This window comes from Eretmochelys imbricata, chromosome 22 (genome assembly GCF_965152235.1).
Source record: "Eretmochelys imbricata isolate rEreImb1 chromosome 22, rEreImb1.hap1, whole genome shotgun sequence".
NCBI lineage: Eukaryota > Metazoa > Chordata > Testudines > Cheloniidae > Eretmochelys > Eretmochelys imbricata.
In genome coordinates, this window is record NC_135593.1 from 8,155,492 (window position 1) to 8,174,429 (window position 18,938).

General features: G+C 46.8%; 1 protein-coding gene across 1 annotated transcript in view; it reads left to right on the forward strand.

The window, feature by feature from the left end:
* ST14 (ST14 transmembrane serine protease matriptase) overlaps positions 1 to 18,938 on the forward strand; it is a 93,834-nt gene that overhangs the window by 2,939 nt on the left and 71,957 nt on the right. Inside the window, exon 2 of the mRNA XM_077839732.1 lies at positions 310 to 456. Within this exon, the coding sequence (XP_077695858.1) occupies positions 442 to 456 (15 nt within the window). The 5' untranslated portion in view covers positions 310 to 441. The remainder of the gene's footprint in view (positions 1 to 309; positions 457 to 18,938) is intronic.

Here is an 18,938-nt window from a genome sequence, read left to right on the forward strand (position 1 = left end):
CTAATGTGCTCAATGCTTTTTTTGCCTCTGTCTTCACAAACAAGGTCAACTCCCAGACTACTGCACTGGGCAGCACAGCATGGGGAGGAGGTGGCCAGCCCTCTGTGGAGAAAGAAGTGGTTTGGGACTATTTAGAAAAGCTGGTGGAGCATAAATCCATGGGGCCAGATGCGCTGCATCCGAGAGTGCTAAAGGAGTTGGCGGATGTGATTGCAGAGCCATTGGCCATTATCTTTGAAAACTCATGGCGATCGGGGGAAGTCCCGGATGACTGGAAAAAGGCTAATGTAGTGCCCATCTTTAAAAAAGGGAAGGAGGAGGATCCTGGGAACTACAGGCCAGTCAGCCTCACCTCAGTCCCCGGAAAAATCATGGAGCAGGTCCTCAAGGAATCAATTCTGAAGCACTTAGACGAGAGGAAAGTGATCAGGAACAGTCAGCATGGATTCACCAAGGGTAAGTCATGCCTAACTAATCTAATTGCCTTCTATGACGAGATAACTGGCTCTGTGGATGAGGGGAAAGCAGTGGACGTGTTGTTCCTTGACTTTAGCAAAGCTTTTGACACGGTCTCCCACAGTATTTTTGCCAGCAAGTTAAAGTAGTATGGGCTGGATGAATGGTCTATAAGGTGGATAGAAAGTTGGCTAGATTGTCGGGCTCAACGGGTAGTGATCAATGGCTCCATGTCTAGTTGGCACCCGGTATCAAGTGGAGAGTCCCAAGGGTCGGTCCTGGGGCCGGTTTTGTTCAATATCTTCATAAATGATCTGGAGGATGGTGTGGATTGCACCCTCAGCAAGTTTGCAGATGACACTAAACTGGGAGGAGAGGTAGATACGCTGGAGGGTAGGGATAGGATACAGAGGGCCCTAGACAAATGAGAGGATTGGGCCAAAAGAAATCTGATGAGGTTCAACAAGGACAAGTGCAGAGTCCTGCACTTAGGACGGAAGAATCCCATGCATCGCTACAGACTAGGGACCGAATGGCTCGGCAGCAGTTCTGCAGAAAAGGACCTAGGGGTTACAGTGGACGAGAAGCTGGATATGCGTCAACAGTGTGCCCTTGTTGCCAAGAAGGCCAGTGGCATTTTGGGATGTATAAGTAGGGGCATTGCCAGGAGATCGAGGGACGTGATCGTTCCCCTCTATTCGAAATTGGTGAGGCCTCGTCTGGAGTACTGTGTCCAGTTTTGGGCCCCACACTACAAGAAGGATGTGGAAAAATTGGAAAGAGTCCAGCGGAGGGCAACAAAAATTATTAGGGGACTGGAATACATGACTTATGAGGAGAGGCTGAGTCAACTGGGATTGTTCAGTCTGCAGAAGAGAAGAATGAGGGGGGATTTGATAGCTGCTTTCATCTACCTGAAAGGGGGTTCCAAAGAGGATGGATCTAGACTGTTCTCAGTGGTAGCTGATGAGAGAACAAGGAGTAATAGTCTCAAGTTGCAGTGCGGGAGGTTTAGGTTGGATATTGGGAAAAACTTCTTCACTAGGAGGGTGGTGAAACACTGGAATGCTTTACCTAGGGAGCTGGTGGAATCTCCTTCCTTAGATATTTTTAAGGTCAGGCTTGACAAAGCCCTGGCTGGGATGATTAAGTTGGGAATTGGCCCTGCTTTGAGCAGGGGTTGGACTGGATGACCTCCTGAGGTCCCTTCCAACCCTGATATTCTATGATTCAGGTTAGAACCTGGGGGGTCCCACTTCCCCGCAGGCTGGAACCTGCCCGCTTCGCAGTGAGGACCCAAGCAAAATCACGCACGTGCTAATAGTTCTCAGTGCCCCTCCCAGAAGGCAGACACAGTTTCCCATGACTGACACACATGATGTGGCAAAAATTGTAGAGCGTCTCAGCACAAAGAACAATGGGCTACACCCCCACCCACACATGGGCAAGTGCAGACACAGTAACAGGGGTAGGGCTTTGCTGTGTAACCTTCATACCCAGGCTAGTCTAACTTGGGTGCTGCAAATCACCCAGGTTAACTGTGCAGTGAAGACATACCCTCTGCACATATGAAGGCCTATCATTCCACTTTCCATCCGGGAAGGCTGTAGTGTCCAGGAGGAGACAAGAAATACAGCCTGAGGAGATCCTGAGACATGGGACAATGAAGCCGTCGTAGTGGCTTAGAGGGAGGCACAAGGAGTTCCCATCCTTACCCACGAATTCACAGAGCAATTTGACCACACCTTTGTGGAGGTAATGGAAGCTGGAACAGGTTTGTGCAATGGCAGGACCTTGGCATCTGCAAGAGTTATTTTAAGGAGCGCTTCAGAGATCACCTGAACCCAGCCAAGAGGAAGACTGCCCAGAAGGGCAAAGTCTCCAGATATAGACACCAGCGCGGACCCAATTCACCAGAGCACCTAAAAAAGACACAAGACCTCAATGATCCTTAACCAAATGCACATTCACTGTGCAGAACCCTGGCCAACTCTGGCTTGGTAAGCAGAGTTCCTATGGCTTGGTTTGACTTGTGCTATTTACCTATCAGGTAAGTAGCCAGTGAGCTGTTACTCTGCATGATGTCCAGCTTCTGCCACCCAGAAACCTGCACAGACTAGAAATAGAGAGATGAGCACATGGGATGAGATTAATCCTGCCCTTGCCCAATAGCTGTTGGTGGGGGGAGCCCCATCTCTGGCTGCACGCAATAACTGGAGGTGCTGCAGCAGGATGGTGAGAACAGTCAGCCAGCATGACATAACTACGGCGTCGTTCTCCCCTGCATGCTCCGAGGCCAACTCTTATTACATGCATTTGGCAAAGTCTCAACACAATATTATTGCTAGGGAAGAGTGTGGGTTTAGACTTTCTTGTGCCCGGTGGCACAAGAGGTAAGCTAGTTTTCTCACTGCTGTCTACCCAGAGCAACAGTTTGACTCCATTGTAAATTGTCTCCATGAGGGCAACGCCCTTTTAGATCATCCTGTGATAGGTCATTCTTTGTCCTCCATGCTGTCTTTCTCTCTAGATGGGATCCAATTTAAGATTGACTTTGTGCTTCTTCCACGGGATAGCCCATAGTTCAACCACCACACTGTGTCTGTCTGATGCAGTCTGCTCACCTGCATGGCGCAACAATTCCACACTGTTTGACCAATCTCCCCAATTAAATCCCAAGATAATTTGTACACAGTGCTGGTGGACTGCGTTCAATCTTCTTTTGTGCACTTACACCATCTGCCACATAACTGAGGTGTACAATAGCACTGGGAGAAGAACAGTGCTAAACAATCTCACTTTAGTGTTCAGATGTATCTTCTTACTCTTCCAAATGTTTGAAACATGGAAGAAAGATCCACTGACTTTGGCCATTCTTGCCTTCAGTTCTTTAGCGATCTGGCCATTTGAAGATACTGCGCTTCCAACGTAGATGAAGTCATCAACTCTTCTCAATCAATCCCAAATGCAACCGTATTGACAGCATTCTGTCTCTGACACACAGTCCATTTTGGCCTCTTCTGTTTTTATGCTCCTGAAGAGTCTTTTCATTCCATCCAAGTTGGTATCCAATATGACCCTCTCATCTGCAAACTCTAAATCTCGCAGCTTATCTCTTGCCCAGACACGGCCAGTTTCCTCGGCAGCAACCATCGCTCTTCGCAGCACAAAGTCTGTGAAAATGCAGCAAAGCAGTGGAGATTACATGCACCCTTACCTTAAGTCAGTAACCATCTTAAACCATTCCGTGTCTCCCCTCTCTATCCTGATGCACACGCAGACTCGCCAAACAAAGCTTTGATTAAATTAATAATCTTTGCTGGAATTCCATAGTGTCTCAGGATCTTCCAGAGTTTATCAGTAAACTCTAAAAAATGCTGATAAAAACCATCATCTGCTGGTATTCTAAGCCTTTCTCAGTAAGTCTTGGTAAAGGTGAAAGTCTGGTCTGAACATGACCTGCCAGGTTGAAATCCAGCCTGTTCTTCTCTGAGTACTTTGTCAAAAGCTGTTTTCATCCTATTCAAAATTATCGGGCAAAACACTTTTCCAGGTACAGATAGCAGTGTCACCCCTCTGCAGTTATCACAAGCAAGCTGGTCCCCTTTTTAGAGATTTTTGCGGATAACATCTCTTCAAGCTTTAGGACAGACCTCCTTTTGCCCATTCTGTACAGCTTGCATATGTAATTCACAATCCCTTCCTCCCCAGCTTCAAATATTGCAGCATCTATCCCAGGGGTGGGCAAACTTTTTGGCCCAAGGGCCACATCTGGGTATGGAAATTGTATGGCAGGCCATGAATGCTCACAAAATTGGGAGTTGCGGTAGAGAAGGGGGTGAGGGCTCGGGCTGGGGGTGTGGGCTCTGGGGTGGGTCCAGAAATGAGGAGTTCAGGATGCGGGAGGGTGCTCTGGGCTGGGGCACGGGGTTCGGGTGCAGGGATCTGGCTGGGGGTGCAGGCTCTCGGGTAGGGCTGAGGATGAGGGGTTGGGGTGCAGGAGGATGCTTCGGGTTGGGACGGAGGGTGGGAGAGGGATCAGGGTTGTTGCAGGGGGTTGGGGCACAGAAGCGGGTAAGAGGTGTAGGCTCTGGGGGGCACTTACCTCAAGCAGCTCCCAGAAGCTGTGGCATGTCCCCCCTCCAGCTCCTACGTGGAGGCACAGCCAGGCTGTTCTGCGTGCCGCCCTGTCCACAGGCGCCACCCCTGCAGCTCCCGTTGGCCGTGGTTCCTGCTCAATGGGAGCTGTGGGAGCGGTGGCAGCTTGCGGAGCCCCCTGGCTGCCCCTATGCTTAGGAGCAGGAAAGGGGACATGCTGCTGCTTTTGGAAGCCGCCTGGAGCGGGACAAGCCCCCGACCCTGCTCCCTGGCGGGAGCTCGAGAGCTGGATTAAAATGTCTGGAAGGCCGGGTGCGGCCCCCGGGCCGTAGTTTGCCCACCTCTGATCTATCCTATCACAGCCTCGTGCTTTACCACTCTGTAGCTGGTTTATACCCTTAGTTACTTCTTCAAAGTTGATTACTTCTAGTGATGTAGGTAAATCCACTGTTTCTTCACATCTCTCAACGTGTGTTAGTGGTTCTGGCTCGTTCGTAGCCTGGAAATGTTCCACCCAATGGCCTCTCTAACCACAGAGGAAGGACAAGGTTTTACCATTTCCAGGCTTTCATAGCAGTGTGAGAATTGTGAGGTTAGTTATTTAGGACTACAAAAGGATTTTTAGAATCCTGTCTGGTACACCACCTCAGCTTCTTTTGCTTTATTTTTCAGTGCTTTCTTTTCTGTCTGATCTTTTAACTTCCTTGTCTCTGTTCACGTATGGTTGCCACAGAATAGCTCTTTTTCTGCTGTCTTATTCCTGTTGAATTCTCTTCTTCTTTAATTTTTTTCTCTCTTTAACAAGCCCCCATGTGTTTGGCTGGAGCCATTTTTCTTTCTTACGCCAGGTCTACGCTACAAACTTATATCGGTATAACTCTGTCACTCAGGATATGAAAAATCCACACCTGTGAGCGATGGAGATATACCGATCTTACCCCTAGTGTAGACCGTGTTATGTCAATGGGAGAGCTTCTCCTGTCAACGTAACTACCAGCACTCAAGGAAGTGAATTAACTACACCGATGGAGAAGCTCTCCCATCGGTGCAGTAACGTCTTCACTGAAGCGCTACAGTGGGGCAGCTGCAGTGCAGTATGTGAAGACAAGCCCATAGGGCATGGCTACGCTTGCAGATGTAGAGCACTGGGAGTTAAACCAGCCTTCAGAGATGGCAGCAGGGAAAACGCTGCCGTGTGTTTACACGGTCAGCTTCAAGCACACTGGCATGGCCACATTAGCAGTTCTTGCAACGCCACAAAGAGCAGTGCATTGTGGTAGCTATCCCAGTGTGCAAGTGGTTGCAATGCACTTTTCAAAGGCGGGATGGAGGTGGAGTGTGACAGGGAGTGTGTTGTGTGTATGTGGGGGGAGAGAGGGGAGGTTTTGGGGGGGGGCTGAAAGCGTGTCAGCATGCTGTCTTGTAAGTTCAGACAGCGGCAGAACACCCCCCCCACACACACACACAAAAACACACACACTCACAACAGCAGCATTCCACACTAATGGCTTGCTTTGTCCCAGAGCCGATAAGCATGCCGGCTGTCAGAAATGGAGCTTTGAAAGGGGATATCCGCATTCCTGTAGCAGAGCTCAAAACAATGAGAAGAGTGGCCACTTGATTGCAGGGGATTATGGGACGTTCCGGAGGCCACTCACAGTGCAGTAATGCAACACCTCATTCACACTGATGCCCGGGCGTTTCAGCCAGGGTGCAACAAGCTTTATGCTTCTCGTGGAGGTGGATTACGAGGAGCACTCCAGCTGCAGAGTCCAGGCACTCGACGTGCCTTGCCAGTGCGGACACATCGGGAGTTAGGGAGTTTCCCGCAGCAGCGACTCTCTTAGCACTGGAGGATTCTCCCCTCACCCAGCGGTGGTTTGGCCTGGTGGAAATGGATCCCTGACTGGCTGATGTGACTCCAGGCAATGGACGGTTGCTCGTGCAACCCGGCGCCTGGCACGGCTTTGCAGGAAGAGCCCTCTCTGGAAAGGGCTAACAGAGAAAAGCCTCCCAAGGTAAGCTGGGAGTCTGGCTAGTTTTTCTCTGCCAGAGCTGGATTCATGGCCAGGGCTCGTTGGGAACAGGTTGAGCCTGCTGCAGGGAACCTTGCTCCCACTGCTGTTCTTGTTGGCACACAGCACACACTGGTTATACCTCTCCTGTTAGTCCACAGCAATCAAATTATGGTTCCCTCCTGAACAGGGGCACTAAGAGGGGCTAAGACCCACTGCACGCTCTCCCCCTCTTGCACATATATGCACAGCAGCCATAAATTACCCTTTACTGTTTGTAAATCCCTGTGAGCGACTCGGATCCAGGGATGGTTTTATTGGCTATGGTGCAATGAACTTTGGTTCAGAAACTGTTGATGGGTTTGAGTCTCTGATGGGAAGATAGAGATATGTAAATCTCACTGCCCATGCACAGACAAGTAACAGACAGGAGCTGGGAGCGACTGAGAGCAGGCAAGACTCAAACATACAACAGTAAAACAAGTCTGTACGCAAGAAAAGGCTCGAGGAAGAGGGATCAGGTGGCTTCATGGGGATTTTCAGATCACATCTTCGCAGTATATTTGCATTCTACTATCCCAGCAACTGGAGGCTGCTGCTAGTTTTCCAAGCATCCAGCCAGCTGCTGCTCCCTTAGGGCAGTTTTGTCTTTGCATCTCTCGCTATGGCAGAGTTACAAGCCATATCTTTGGGATGTGAAGAGTAACAAGAAGGATTTCTACAGGTATGTTAGCAACAAGAAGAAGGTCAGGGAAAGTGTGGGACCCTTAATGAAGGGGGAAGGCAACCTAGTGACAGATGATGTGGAAAGAGCTGAAGTACTCAATGCTTTTTTTTGCCTCGGTCTTCACAGACAAGGTCAGCTCCCAGACTGCTGCACTGGGCAGCACAATATGGAGAGGAGGTGAGCAGCGCTCAGTGGTGAAAGAACAGGTTAAGGACTATTTAGAAAAGCTGGACATGCACAAGTCCATGTGTCCAGATCTAAGGTATCCGAGGGTGCTGAGGGAGTTGACTGATGTGATTGCAGAGCCGTTGGCCATTATCTTTGAAAACGCGCGGCGATAGGGGAAGGTCCCGGACGACTGGAAAAAGTGCCCATATTTTAAAAAGGGAAGAAAGAGAACCCGGGTAACTACAGACCCGTCAGCCTCCCCTCAGTCCCTGGAAAAATCATGGAGCAGGTCCCCAAGGAATCAATTCTGAAGCACTTGGAGGAGAGGAAGGTGATCAGGAACAGTCAACATAGATTCACCAAGGGCAAGTCACGCCTGACCAATCTGATTGCCTTCTATGATGAGATAATTAGCTCTGTGGATATGGGGAAATCAGTGGACATGATATATCTTGACTTTAGCAAAACTTTTGATACAGTCTCCCACAATATCCTTGCCAGCAAGTTAAAGAAGTATGGATTGGATGAATGGACTATAAGGTAGATAGAAAGCTGGCTAGATTGTCGGGCTCAACAGGTAGTGATCAAAGGCTCGATGTGTAGTTGGCAGCCGGTATCAAGCGGAGTGCCCCAGGGGTCGATGCTTGGGTCGGTTTTGTTCAACATCTTTACTAACGATCTCGATGATGGGCTGGATTGCACCCTCAGCAAGCTTGCATGTCCCACTTTTCCAGTTCCTTGGGTCTGCTGCAGGGCTGTCCCCACTGATTTAAATCCTGGTTTAATTACTTAACCATTCAACAAACCAGAAGAAAAGACTGGCTGCTTCCCCCATGTCCCCTCTGCTGCTGAACAATCTTATCTCTAGCTTTATGGGCCAAGAGAAATCTCTCTCGCTCGCTCTTAGGCTCCCCTTTCTAGCCCTGTCACTGACATTTCTTCCTTTAACTCCATTTTCCTTTCCTTTCCCCTTCATGGACCTAAGCCAGAATCCCAGATCCAGATCCCTCCAAGCGTAGAGTGACCGTACGTCCCATTTTGGCCAGGACCGTACCTTTTTAAGCCTTGTCCTGGCTGTCCCAACTTTTTTGGCAAAAACGGGCATTTGTCCCGTTGGCTCTTGATCAGTTGATAAGAGCAAATGGGAGAAATGCCTACTTTTTTTTTTTTTTTTTTTTTAGAAAGGTGGGGTGCGAAGGAACATGGGGCGGGGTGAGCGGCGATGCCAGCCCCGGCCTTTGGAAAACATGGTCACCCTATCTCGTATTTGCATCACTGCTTGCCCAAGCCCTGCCTGCCCACCCCACGCCCCTGCGGGGATGGGGGCTAGGACGAGCAACTCAGGCCAGCTCCACGTGGGTAGGTGAGCTTGGGCCAGCCGGGGGAGGGCTCGGGCCAGCCCTGCACAGTGTCCAATTTGCCCTTTGGTGAAAAATGGTCACCCTATCCAAGCGTGAAGGAAGTTCCCGATCTAGAAGTCAAGGTTCCAACTCCACATCGTTCCTTCAGACTTTCAGGTCCTCTTATTGTCTCTCCCCTCCTATTGCAGCTGTTCCACAGCTCATCTGACACACATTGCTCATACTCCTTCACCCCATCCCAGCACAAATACCCTGACTTCCTGACTGAAGCATTCCTCTGCCAATCAAGCTGGTGCAGGGGGCAGGACATTCTCTCACAGACCCCAGCTCACTTTCCCTTGTGAAAGGTGACAAGTCAAGGGAATGAAATTGGACTCTGCCTTTTTCCTCTTTGTGCTGAGCCATGCAGAAGTCTTCAATCCCTCCTCCCACCTTTTATTAACCTTAGAAATATCAGGAATGTCAAATCTGGCCTCCCTTAGTGCTTCTGGTAGCCCCACTGGAGGTTTCAGAAACGTGGAGTGTGAGGTTTCTTGTCCTTTAATCAAAGGGTAAGGGAGTCTGTTGACTCTTTAACACCGATATTTTCTCCCAAGTGTTTCTCAAGTGTCTGAGTTAAATACATTGTTAAAATCCGTGTCTGACTAAATATTTCTCATTCAGATTTAAATGCATGAGGTGAATCTGGCCTCCACTGAAGTCAACAGAGTGAGGATTTCACCCATAGTACTTTTAATGCCATAATCCTTTTCATTCTCCAGTCATCCATGGAGTCTTTTGAGGAAAATTGGACAGAGGAGATCTAGTTTCCAGTGCAAAAGCACCAGCAGGAAAAACCCAGCCACATGTTAGGCCCTTGCTGTATCTCATAAAGAAGCAAAAAAGAGCTCCCACTTCCACGTTGGCAGGTCTCGTTCCAGCTCCTCTGCTGTGTCATTTTAGAGCTGCCATCGACACGTACTTTGTACTGCTGTCTTCCTGGAGAAATGCACTCTCCTTCCCGACTGCTGCTGCTGGCTCCTCTTCTACCGAACATCTGTATTTGGAGCCAAACCCCAATGTCTTCACTTACTTGGGAGTTTTGCCTAACAACTAAGTCCCATTTCTCTTCCCAAATCACTGGTATTTCCATGGCTGAGAAAGCAGATCCTCTTTCCTCTTCATCAGAGGGCCACCAATCACAGAATGATGTGAGTTTCATTATTGCCCTCTGGAAGGTGGAATAAGACGGGTTCAGCTTCATCTCCTTCCTCCTCTACTGCTAACAGCAATTGTCAATTATTAGCTCTATTGGTGTGTGCTTTTAAAGCAGGAAGAGGCTGTCAGCAAGAGGTTTTGAATCTGTACAGAGGAGAGTGGTCATCATGAAGCTGTAGCTAGTCATGGATTTGTTTCAATACTTTACCCTTTGCAAATGTGACTGAATTTACCCTCGTTCCCTTCCTGAGAAGTATGTGATCTCAGAGAGGGACCGTGGCTCAAAGAGGTGAAATGACTTACCCAAAGCTACGGAGAATCAGTGGCTGAGCCAGAAACCCCCTCCTGACCCCCCAAAACTCCTGACTCCCCATTCTGTGCCTCAAACACCAGATCAAATGCCTTTGTAGGGTGATATTAAGTTCCAAACACCAATTCAGAAGCAGCTTTCACTTTAATTGTACTTAGCTCTTCTAGATGGCTTTCACTGAGAGCTCTCAAGAACTTTACAGCTGCATGTTTTTGTTTCATCCACCTGTTGCTTTTTATCATTAACATACACTGTAAATGCTTTAGCACAGGGATTTCTTTTTTAGTGTGTTGGTACAGCTCCCCGCAAAATGGACAACCTGAGAGCTCTCGGCATTGTGTCATGACAAATGGGAAACAGGCACAGAAAGACAAGTTGACTTACCCAAAGTCACCCAGCAGGTCCATGACAGAGCTGGGAATGGAAAGGAGTCCTATGCCCAGATCCTCAAAAGTATTTAGGCACCTGATTTCCATTTGAAATCAGTGGGAGGAAGGCGCCTTTGAGAATCTGGGCCCTAGTCACTAGCATCCCCAACAGCTTCAGCAACAGCCCTCAGGATGTTTATAGAGAAGCATGGGTGGGAAGGACCCTGTCTGTAGAACAGCTGCAGGAGCCTTACAGTTGTCTGCCTGGATCACTTCCCTGGTGTGATGCAGACTATTACAGTAGATGTAACTATAGGTAGCATTTATGGATATCGTTGCCCGGAGCACTTCCTGTTGCTCAGCACTAAATTGGATTGCCAGATCCTTCTCCCATGTGCTCGTTACTGGGAGGGAGGTTCAGGCACTAGCCTATCTAGTCTGGAAATCCGCTTCTGGGCACCCAGCTTTCCCAGCAATGTGTGTGCTAGCTCTGTTGTTTGATCTACTTTACTCCGATTGCTGCTTCTTGGAGGGCCCGGCTGTGCCTAGCTCTGGGATGAGCTCACAGTGAGGGAGCAGGCACAGGAGGGGACTCTGGCATTAGCAATGCTTGTAGGAAGCATATAAGCAAGTTCCAATAAAGGGAAAGAGTGTGAGGGGGCGGGGGATGCAATGCAACCTGTGGAAAGGGGTAGCAGATGCCAGTGCTATGTGCAATCCCTGGACCATTGGGCCTCCCTGAGGTGGTGTACTTCTGGGAGCTGCTGCAAGGGTAGTTCTGTTCTAGTCCGGTTCTTACGGCCCTCATCAATGTCATACAAACTCACTGAACATTAAATCCCATCAAATGAAGGTAAATCCATCCTCATCAGCGTATCCACACATTATACTCCACACCTGAACATAGCCATTATATGAACAACATAGCCCTATATCTCAATGTCTGTACTTTGACCCGTTAAACTTTTACCCCCAATCGGGGAGATTGCAGATTATGTATTCCTTACGCCACCTGTTCCTAAACCGAATTTCGCAGCCCTTGATAATCTGTACCTTATTCCCTGATAACCAGAAACTTCTACGCTTAAACTCTGTACCGTTTTCTTTTTACTTCGACATCATCTTAATAAAATTATTAAATCTGAGCCCCTGCCTGAAGTGCATTTGCATCTTCCCGCAGTGATCCCTTCTTTCTCTCTCACTCTGCCCAGGGAGAAACCATGTGGGGATGATTAATTCTGTTTTACACAAGTGATATGTAAACTCACCTGGACACCCTGCTACCATGAAAACAATTGGAGCAGCCACTGCTTGACCACCTCCAGTGAACACATCTTCAAGGTGTTAAAAACTGTCAGAGGTAGGTGCTAACATGTTTTAAACCACACTTGATTAAAGTATAATAGCCAGCGTGAGGTGGTGTTTTTTTATTAACAAAATACCATTTTTCTCCCTAAGCTAGACAAGGCCGAAGTCATTAGATCCTGGTTTGTAGTTTCTCAAAGTTACTGGCTCCTGGGTTGACCATTTAAACCTGGACATGGGTTAGCAAAAATGGGACCACCGTGGTGAACTAGAAATTCATAAACGCGGTCACCCACTGCAATCCAGCCAGCTCTCTGACTGGCGCTGCTCAGACAGGGCCATTCCACTCACTGCATTTTGCCAGCTCTCGCCAAGGTCTTGCTTTCCAAAATATCATTTGCAGCCAGGCTTTGCAGGACTGGGAGAACGATGAAAAGAAAATCTAAAGGTGCCATACCCTCCCTGACCTGAGTAAGCTGTCTGGTCTGCTGCTGTGAATCGTGACCATCTTAACCCACTCTTTTCACTCAGCTTTGGATTTTCTTTAAATGTTATGGAAACCCATCAACCCAGCTCCCCACCCACTGCTGGACTTTAGAGTCTGCTCCTCCATTAACACCATGTGTGGCATATTCCTCGCCACACTTTTTTTTTTTAAACTCTTTAGTTACTTAGGAAGTTGTAAGAGGTTTACAAATCCTTGCTCTGTAAATAGAGGCAAACCAATAATCGTTACCACAGTGAGCTTTTGTTTAGAGAAATATTATACAGTAATAGGGCTATCACATCTCTCTATTGAACTGGGTGTTACCATATCACAGAGTTACCATCTTGACAGTACCCAGGACATGCTGTTGCTAGTGATTTTATTAAATTGAGTGAAATCCCTGATTCCATGTATTTAACAAAATAGGCATTTCTATTAAATGTTGTTCAAAAATTTGGACAGGTGTGCTGGTTTGTTTGCAGGCAAATATACATTGAATATTGAATAAATGGTAACCAGATATGTAAATATCTACCTGTCCCTTATTTATAATTGGTGCATTAATTTTTCCATTACAACCACCTCTCGTATTTTTTGTACCATTCCTGTAAAGTTGGACTATTTTTCTTATTCCAATGAGAAGCCATCAGTATCCTTTCACCTACTAGCAGGCAAGATATTTATTCTTCATTTCCTCTTAGTGTGACCATTTCTGCCCGAAAGCTCCCAGATGATTACCCAAGGATCCTTTGGTAACAAATATCCAACCGTTTGTGATATTTGGTTAAGAACTGCATCCCAGTACTCTCTGCTGACTAGACATGTCCAGCATCAATGTGCAAAATCTCTTCTTTCACCACAGTTATTCAATCTTTTATTTATACATCCAATCTATGTGTATTACTTCTTAACCTGACTGGTGTGCGCTACCATTGAAACAGTAGTGTAAAGAAATTTCCTTTTCTTGTACTACACACAGAGGTTTTTCCAGATCAAACCTCGTTCCTCTGACACAACTGGTCTATCCAGATCCTTTTCCCAGAGTGCCCACACATTTTTTTGTATCAAATGTCCCTCAGGAATACAGTGACTGTCACTTTGTCTCAAAGAAAAAAATTCCAACTGATTTCAACTTTATGCAGAGGAGATTTGCCTGCTGCAGTACCACATCGATCCACTAGATGGATGATTGCCTCAGAGATATCTCAACAGGCTTGAGAAATGGACCACTGTACCCGTATTCATGCTCGGACTTGTACTGCTTGTATTTTGCATCCCAATTTAACTCCTCCCATCAAAATACTTCCAACGCAAATTGTCTGTCATGGACCAGCAAAGTGAACTGATTTATGACGCTTGCAAAAGCCTGAGATCCTGCCTTTAAACAGGTTTCAGAGTAACAGCCGTGTTAGTCTGTATTCGCAAAAAGAAAAGAAGTACTTGTGGCACCTTAGAGACTAACCAATTTATTTGAGCATAAGCTTTCGTGAGCTCCAGCTCACTTCATCAGATGCATACTGTGGAAAAAAGAGAAGATGTTTTTATACCTACAAACCATGAAAACATGGGTGTTTACAACTACAAAAGGTTTTCTCTCCCCCAACCCCCCACTCTCCTGCTGGTAATAGCTTATCTAAATTGATCACTCTCCTTACAATGTGTATGATGATCAAGGTGGGCCATTTCCAGCACAAATCCAGGGTTTAACAAGAACGTCTGAGGAGGGGGGTAGGAAAAAACAAGGGGAAATAGGTTACCTTGCATAATGACTTAGCCACTCCCAGTCTCTAGTCAAGCCTAAGTTAATTGTATCCAATTTGCAAATGAATTCCAATTCAACAGTCTCTCGCTGGAGTCTGGTTTTGAAGTTTTACTGTTGTAATATCGCAACTTTCATGTCTGTAATCGTGTGACCAGAGAGATTGAAGTGTTCTCCGACTGGTTTATGAATGTTCTAATTCTTGACATCTGATTTGTGTGCATTTATTCTTTTACGTAGAGACTGTCCAGTTTGACCAATGTACATAGCAGAGGGGCATTGCTGGCACATGATGGCATGTATCACATTGGTAGATGTGCAGGTGAACGAGCCTCTGATAGTGTGGCTGATGTTATTAGGCCCTGTGATGGTGTCCCCTGAATAGATATGTGGGCACAGTTGGCAATGGGCTTTGTTGCAAGGATAGGTTCCTGGGTTAGTGGTTCTGTTGTGTGGTATGTGGTTGCTGGTGAGTATTTGCTTCAGGTTGGGGGGCTGTCTATAGGCAAGGACTGACCTGTCTCCCAAGATTTGTGAGAGTGTTGGGTCATCCTTCAGGATAGGTTGTAGATCCTTAATAATGCGTTGGAGGGGTTTTAGTTGGGGGCTGAAGGTGACGGCTAGTGGCGTTCTGTTATTTTCTTTGTTAGGCCTGTCCTGTAGTAGGTGACTTCTGGGAACTCTTCTGGCTCTATCAATCTGTTTCTTCACTTCAGCAGGTGGGTATTGTAGTTGTAAGAATGCTTGATAGAGATCTTGTAGGTGTTTGCCTCTGTCTGAGGGGTTGGAGCAAATGCGGTTGTATCGCAGAGCTTGGCTGTAGACGATAGATCGTGTGGTGTGGTCAGGGTGAAAGCTGGAGGCATGTAGGTAGGAATAGCGGTCAGTAGGTTTCCGGTATAGGGTGGTGTTTATGTGACCATCGTTTATTAGCACTGTAGTGTCCAGGAAGTGGATCTCTTGTGTGGACTGGACCAGGCTGAGGTTGATGGTGGGATAGAAATTGTTGAAATCGTGGTGGAATTCCTCAAGGGCTTCTTTTCCATGGGTCCAGATGATGAAGATGTCATCAATATAGCGCAAGTAGAGTAGGGGCGTTAGGGGACGAGAGCTGAGGAAGCGTTGTTCTAAGTCAGCCATAAACATGTTGGCATACTGTGGGGCCATGCGGGTACCCATAGCAGTGCTGCTGATTTCAAGGTATACATTGTCCACAAATGTAAAATAGTTATGGGTAAGGACAAAGTCACAAAGTCGCATGGCCCCACAGTATGCCAACATGTTTATGGCTGACAGGCCAGTCCTTGTCTACAGACAGCCCCCCAACCTGAAGCAAATACTCACCAGCAACCAAATACCAGACAACAGAACCACTAACCCAGGAACCTATCCTTGCAACAAAGCCCATTGCCAACTGTGCCCACATATCTATTCAGGGGACACCATCACAGGGCCTAATAACATCAGCCACACTATCAGAGGCTCGTTCACCTGCACATCCACCAATGTGATATATGCCATCATGTGCCAGCAATGCCCCTCTGCTATGTACATTGGTCAAACTGGACAGTCTCTACGTAAAAGAATAAATGCACACAAATCAGATGTCAAGAATTATAACATTCATAAACCAGTCGGAGAACACTTCAATCTCTCTGGTCACACGATTACAGACATGAAAGTTGCGATATTACAACAGTAAAACTTCAAAACCAGACTCCAGCGAGAGACTGTTGAATTGGAATTCATTTGCAAATTGGATACAATTAACTTAGGTTACCTTGCATAATGACTTAGCCACTCCCAGTCTCTAGTCAAGCCTATTTCCCCTTGTTTTTTCTGACCCCCCCCCCCCCCCCCCGTTCCTCAGATGTTCTTGTTAAACCCTGGATTTGTGCTGGAAATGGCCCACCTTGATTATCATACACATTGTAAGGAGAGGTTTCAGAGTAACAGCCGTGTTAGTCTGTATTCGCAAAAAGAAAAGGAGTACTTGTGGCACCTTAGAGACTAACCAATTTATTTTAGCATGAGCTTTCGTGAGCTACAGCTCACTTCATCAGATACATACCGTGGAAACTGCAGCAGACTTTATATATACACAGAGAATATGAAACAATACCTCCTCCCACCCCACTGTCCTGCTGGTAATAGCTTATCTAAAGTAATCGTCAGGTTAGGCCATTTCCAGCACAAATCCAGGTTTTCTCACCCTCCACCCCCCCACACAAATTCACTCTCCTGCTGGTGATAGCCCATCCAAAGTGACAACTCTTTACACAATGTGCATGATAATGAAGTTAGGCCATTTCCTGCACAAATCCAGGTTCTCTCACTCCCTCACCCCCCTCCAAAAACCCACCCCCATACACACACAGACTCACTCTCCTGCTGGTAATAGCTCGTCCAAACTGACCACTCTCCAAGTTTAAATCCAAGTTAAACCAGAACATCTGGGGTGGGGGGGGGGGAGGAAAAAACAAGAGGAAATAGGCTACCTTGCATAATGACTTAGCCACTCCCAGTCTCTATTTAAGCCTAAATTAATAGTATCCAATTTGCAAATGAATTCCAATTCAGCAGTTTCTCGCTGGAGTCTGGATTTGAAGTTTTTTTGTTTTAAGATAGCGACCTTCATGTCTGTGATTGCGTGACCAGAGAGATTGAAGTGTTCTCCGACTGGTTTATGAATGTTATAATTCTTGACATCTGATTTGTGTGCATTTATTCTTTTACGTAGAGACTGTCCAGTTTGACCAATGTACATGGCAGAGGGGCATTGCTGGCACATGATGGCATAAATCACATTGGTGGATGTGCAGGTGAACGAGCCTCTGATAGTGTGGCTGATGTTATTAGGCCCTGTGATGGTGTCCCCTGAATAGATATGTGGGCACAATTGGCAACGGGCTTTGTTGCAAGGATAAGTTCCTGGGTTAGTGGTTCTGTTGTGTGGTATGTGGTTGTTGGTGAGTATTTGCTTCAGGTTGCGGGGCTGTCTGTAGGCAAGGACTGGCCTGTCTCCCAAGATTTGTGAGAGTGTTGGGTCATCCTTTAGGATAGGTTGTAGATCCTTAATAATGCGTTGGAGGGGTTTTAGTTGGGGGCTGAAGGTGACGGCTAGTGGCGTTCTGTTATTTTCTTTGTTAGGCCTGTCCTGCAGTAGGTAAGGAGAGTGATCACTTTAGATAAGCTATTACCAGCAGGAGAGTGGGGTGGGGGGAGAGAAAACCTTTTGTAGTTGTAAACACCCATGTTTTCGTGGTTTGTAGGTATAAAAACATCTTCTGTATTTTCCACAGTATGCATCCGATGAAGTGAGCTGGAGCTCACAAAAGCTATGCTCAAATAAATTGGTTAGTCTCTAAGGTGCCACAAGTACTCCTTTTCTTTTTGCCTTTAAACAATCCACCCCAGAGCTCTTCTGTGTGAGTGAGATTTTGTTGCAGACAATTGCAAGGCAACTGAAAGTCCGTTAAGACCATTGGCTTGCAACAAACCAGCAAAAAGCGAGCAATGCCAATGTGTGCACTTCACTTGCAATCAAGTCAAGGCATCTAGATACCTGGTTCTAGTTTATCATAAAGACAGGGCCTTAACTGTGTCTGTCACGGTTGGGCATGCCTGACTCTTTAGCCTGGTTTCAGAACACACAACACATTGGGAACCATGGCACCAAGTCATTTGACTCGGTTGCAGTTAAAAAGCAGTTGGCAAGTGCTGCCTTTTCTAATTCACAGCCTACTGCAGAGGTTTTGCCTTTGAAGCCATGATCATAGAAATGCAGGGCTGGAAGGGACCTCAAGAGGTCCTCTAGTCCAGCCAACCATGCTGAAGCAGGATTCAGCAGGTAAACCTAGCCCATCCCTGACAGGTGTTTGTCTAACCTGTTCTTAAAAACCTCCGGTGATGCGGATTCCACAGCCTCCCTAGATAGCCTGTTTCAGGGCTTAACAAGTCGTATAATTAGAAAGTTTTCCTAATATCTAATTTAAATCTCTCCTGCTGTGAACTAAGCCCATTACTTCTTGTGCTACCCTTGGTGGACATGGAAAACAATCAATCACCATCCTCTTTAACACACCTTTTCTGAAGACTGTTCTCGTGTGCCCCCTCAGCCTTCTCTTCTGAAGACTAAACGTGCCCAATTCTGTCAATCTTTCTTCACAGGCCACGTGCTCTAAATGTTTTATTTTTATTGCTCTCCTATGGACTCTCTCCAATTTGTCCATGTGCAGTGCCCAAAATGGGAAACAGTACTCCAGCTGAGGCCTCACCAGTGCTGAAAGGGCAGAACAATTATGTCCCATGTCATACATATGGCACTCCTGTAAATACGCCCTAGACTTTTGCCGCAGCGTCTCACTATTGACTCATAGTCAATGTGCAGTCTACTATGATCTCCAGATCCTTGCCGGCAGCACTGCTGCCTAATCAGTTTTTCCCCCTTTTTGTAGTTGTGCATCTGATTTTCCCTTCCTGAATGTAGTACTTAGCTCTTGTCTTTATTAACTTTCATTTTATTGATTTCAGACCAATTTTTCAGTTTATCGAGAAAAACTTTTATTCACTTTTTGAATTCTAATCCAGTTGTGCAAAGTGCTTGCAATCCCTCTCCCAGCTTGGTGTTAGTTGCAAATTTTGCACACGTATCTTTTACTTCTTCATCTAAGTTGTTAAAGAAATT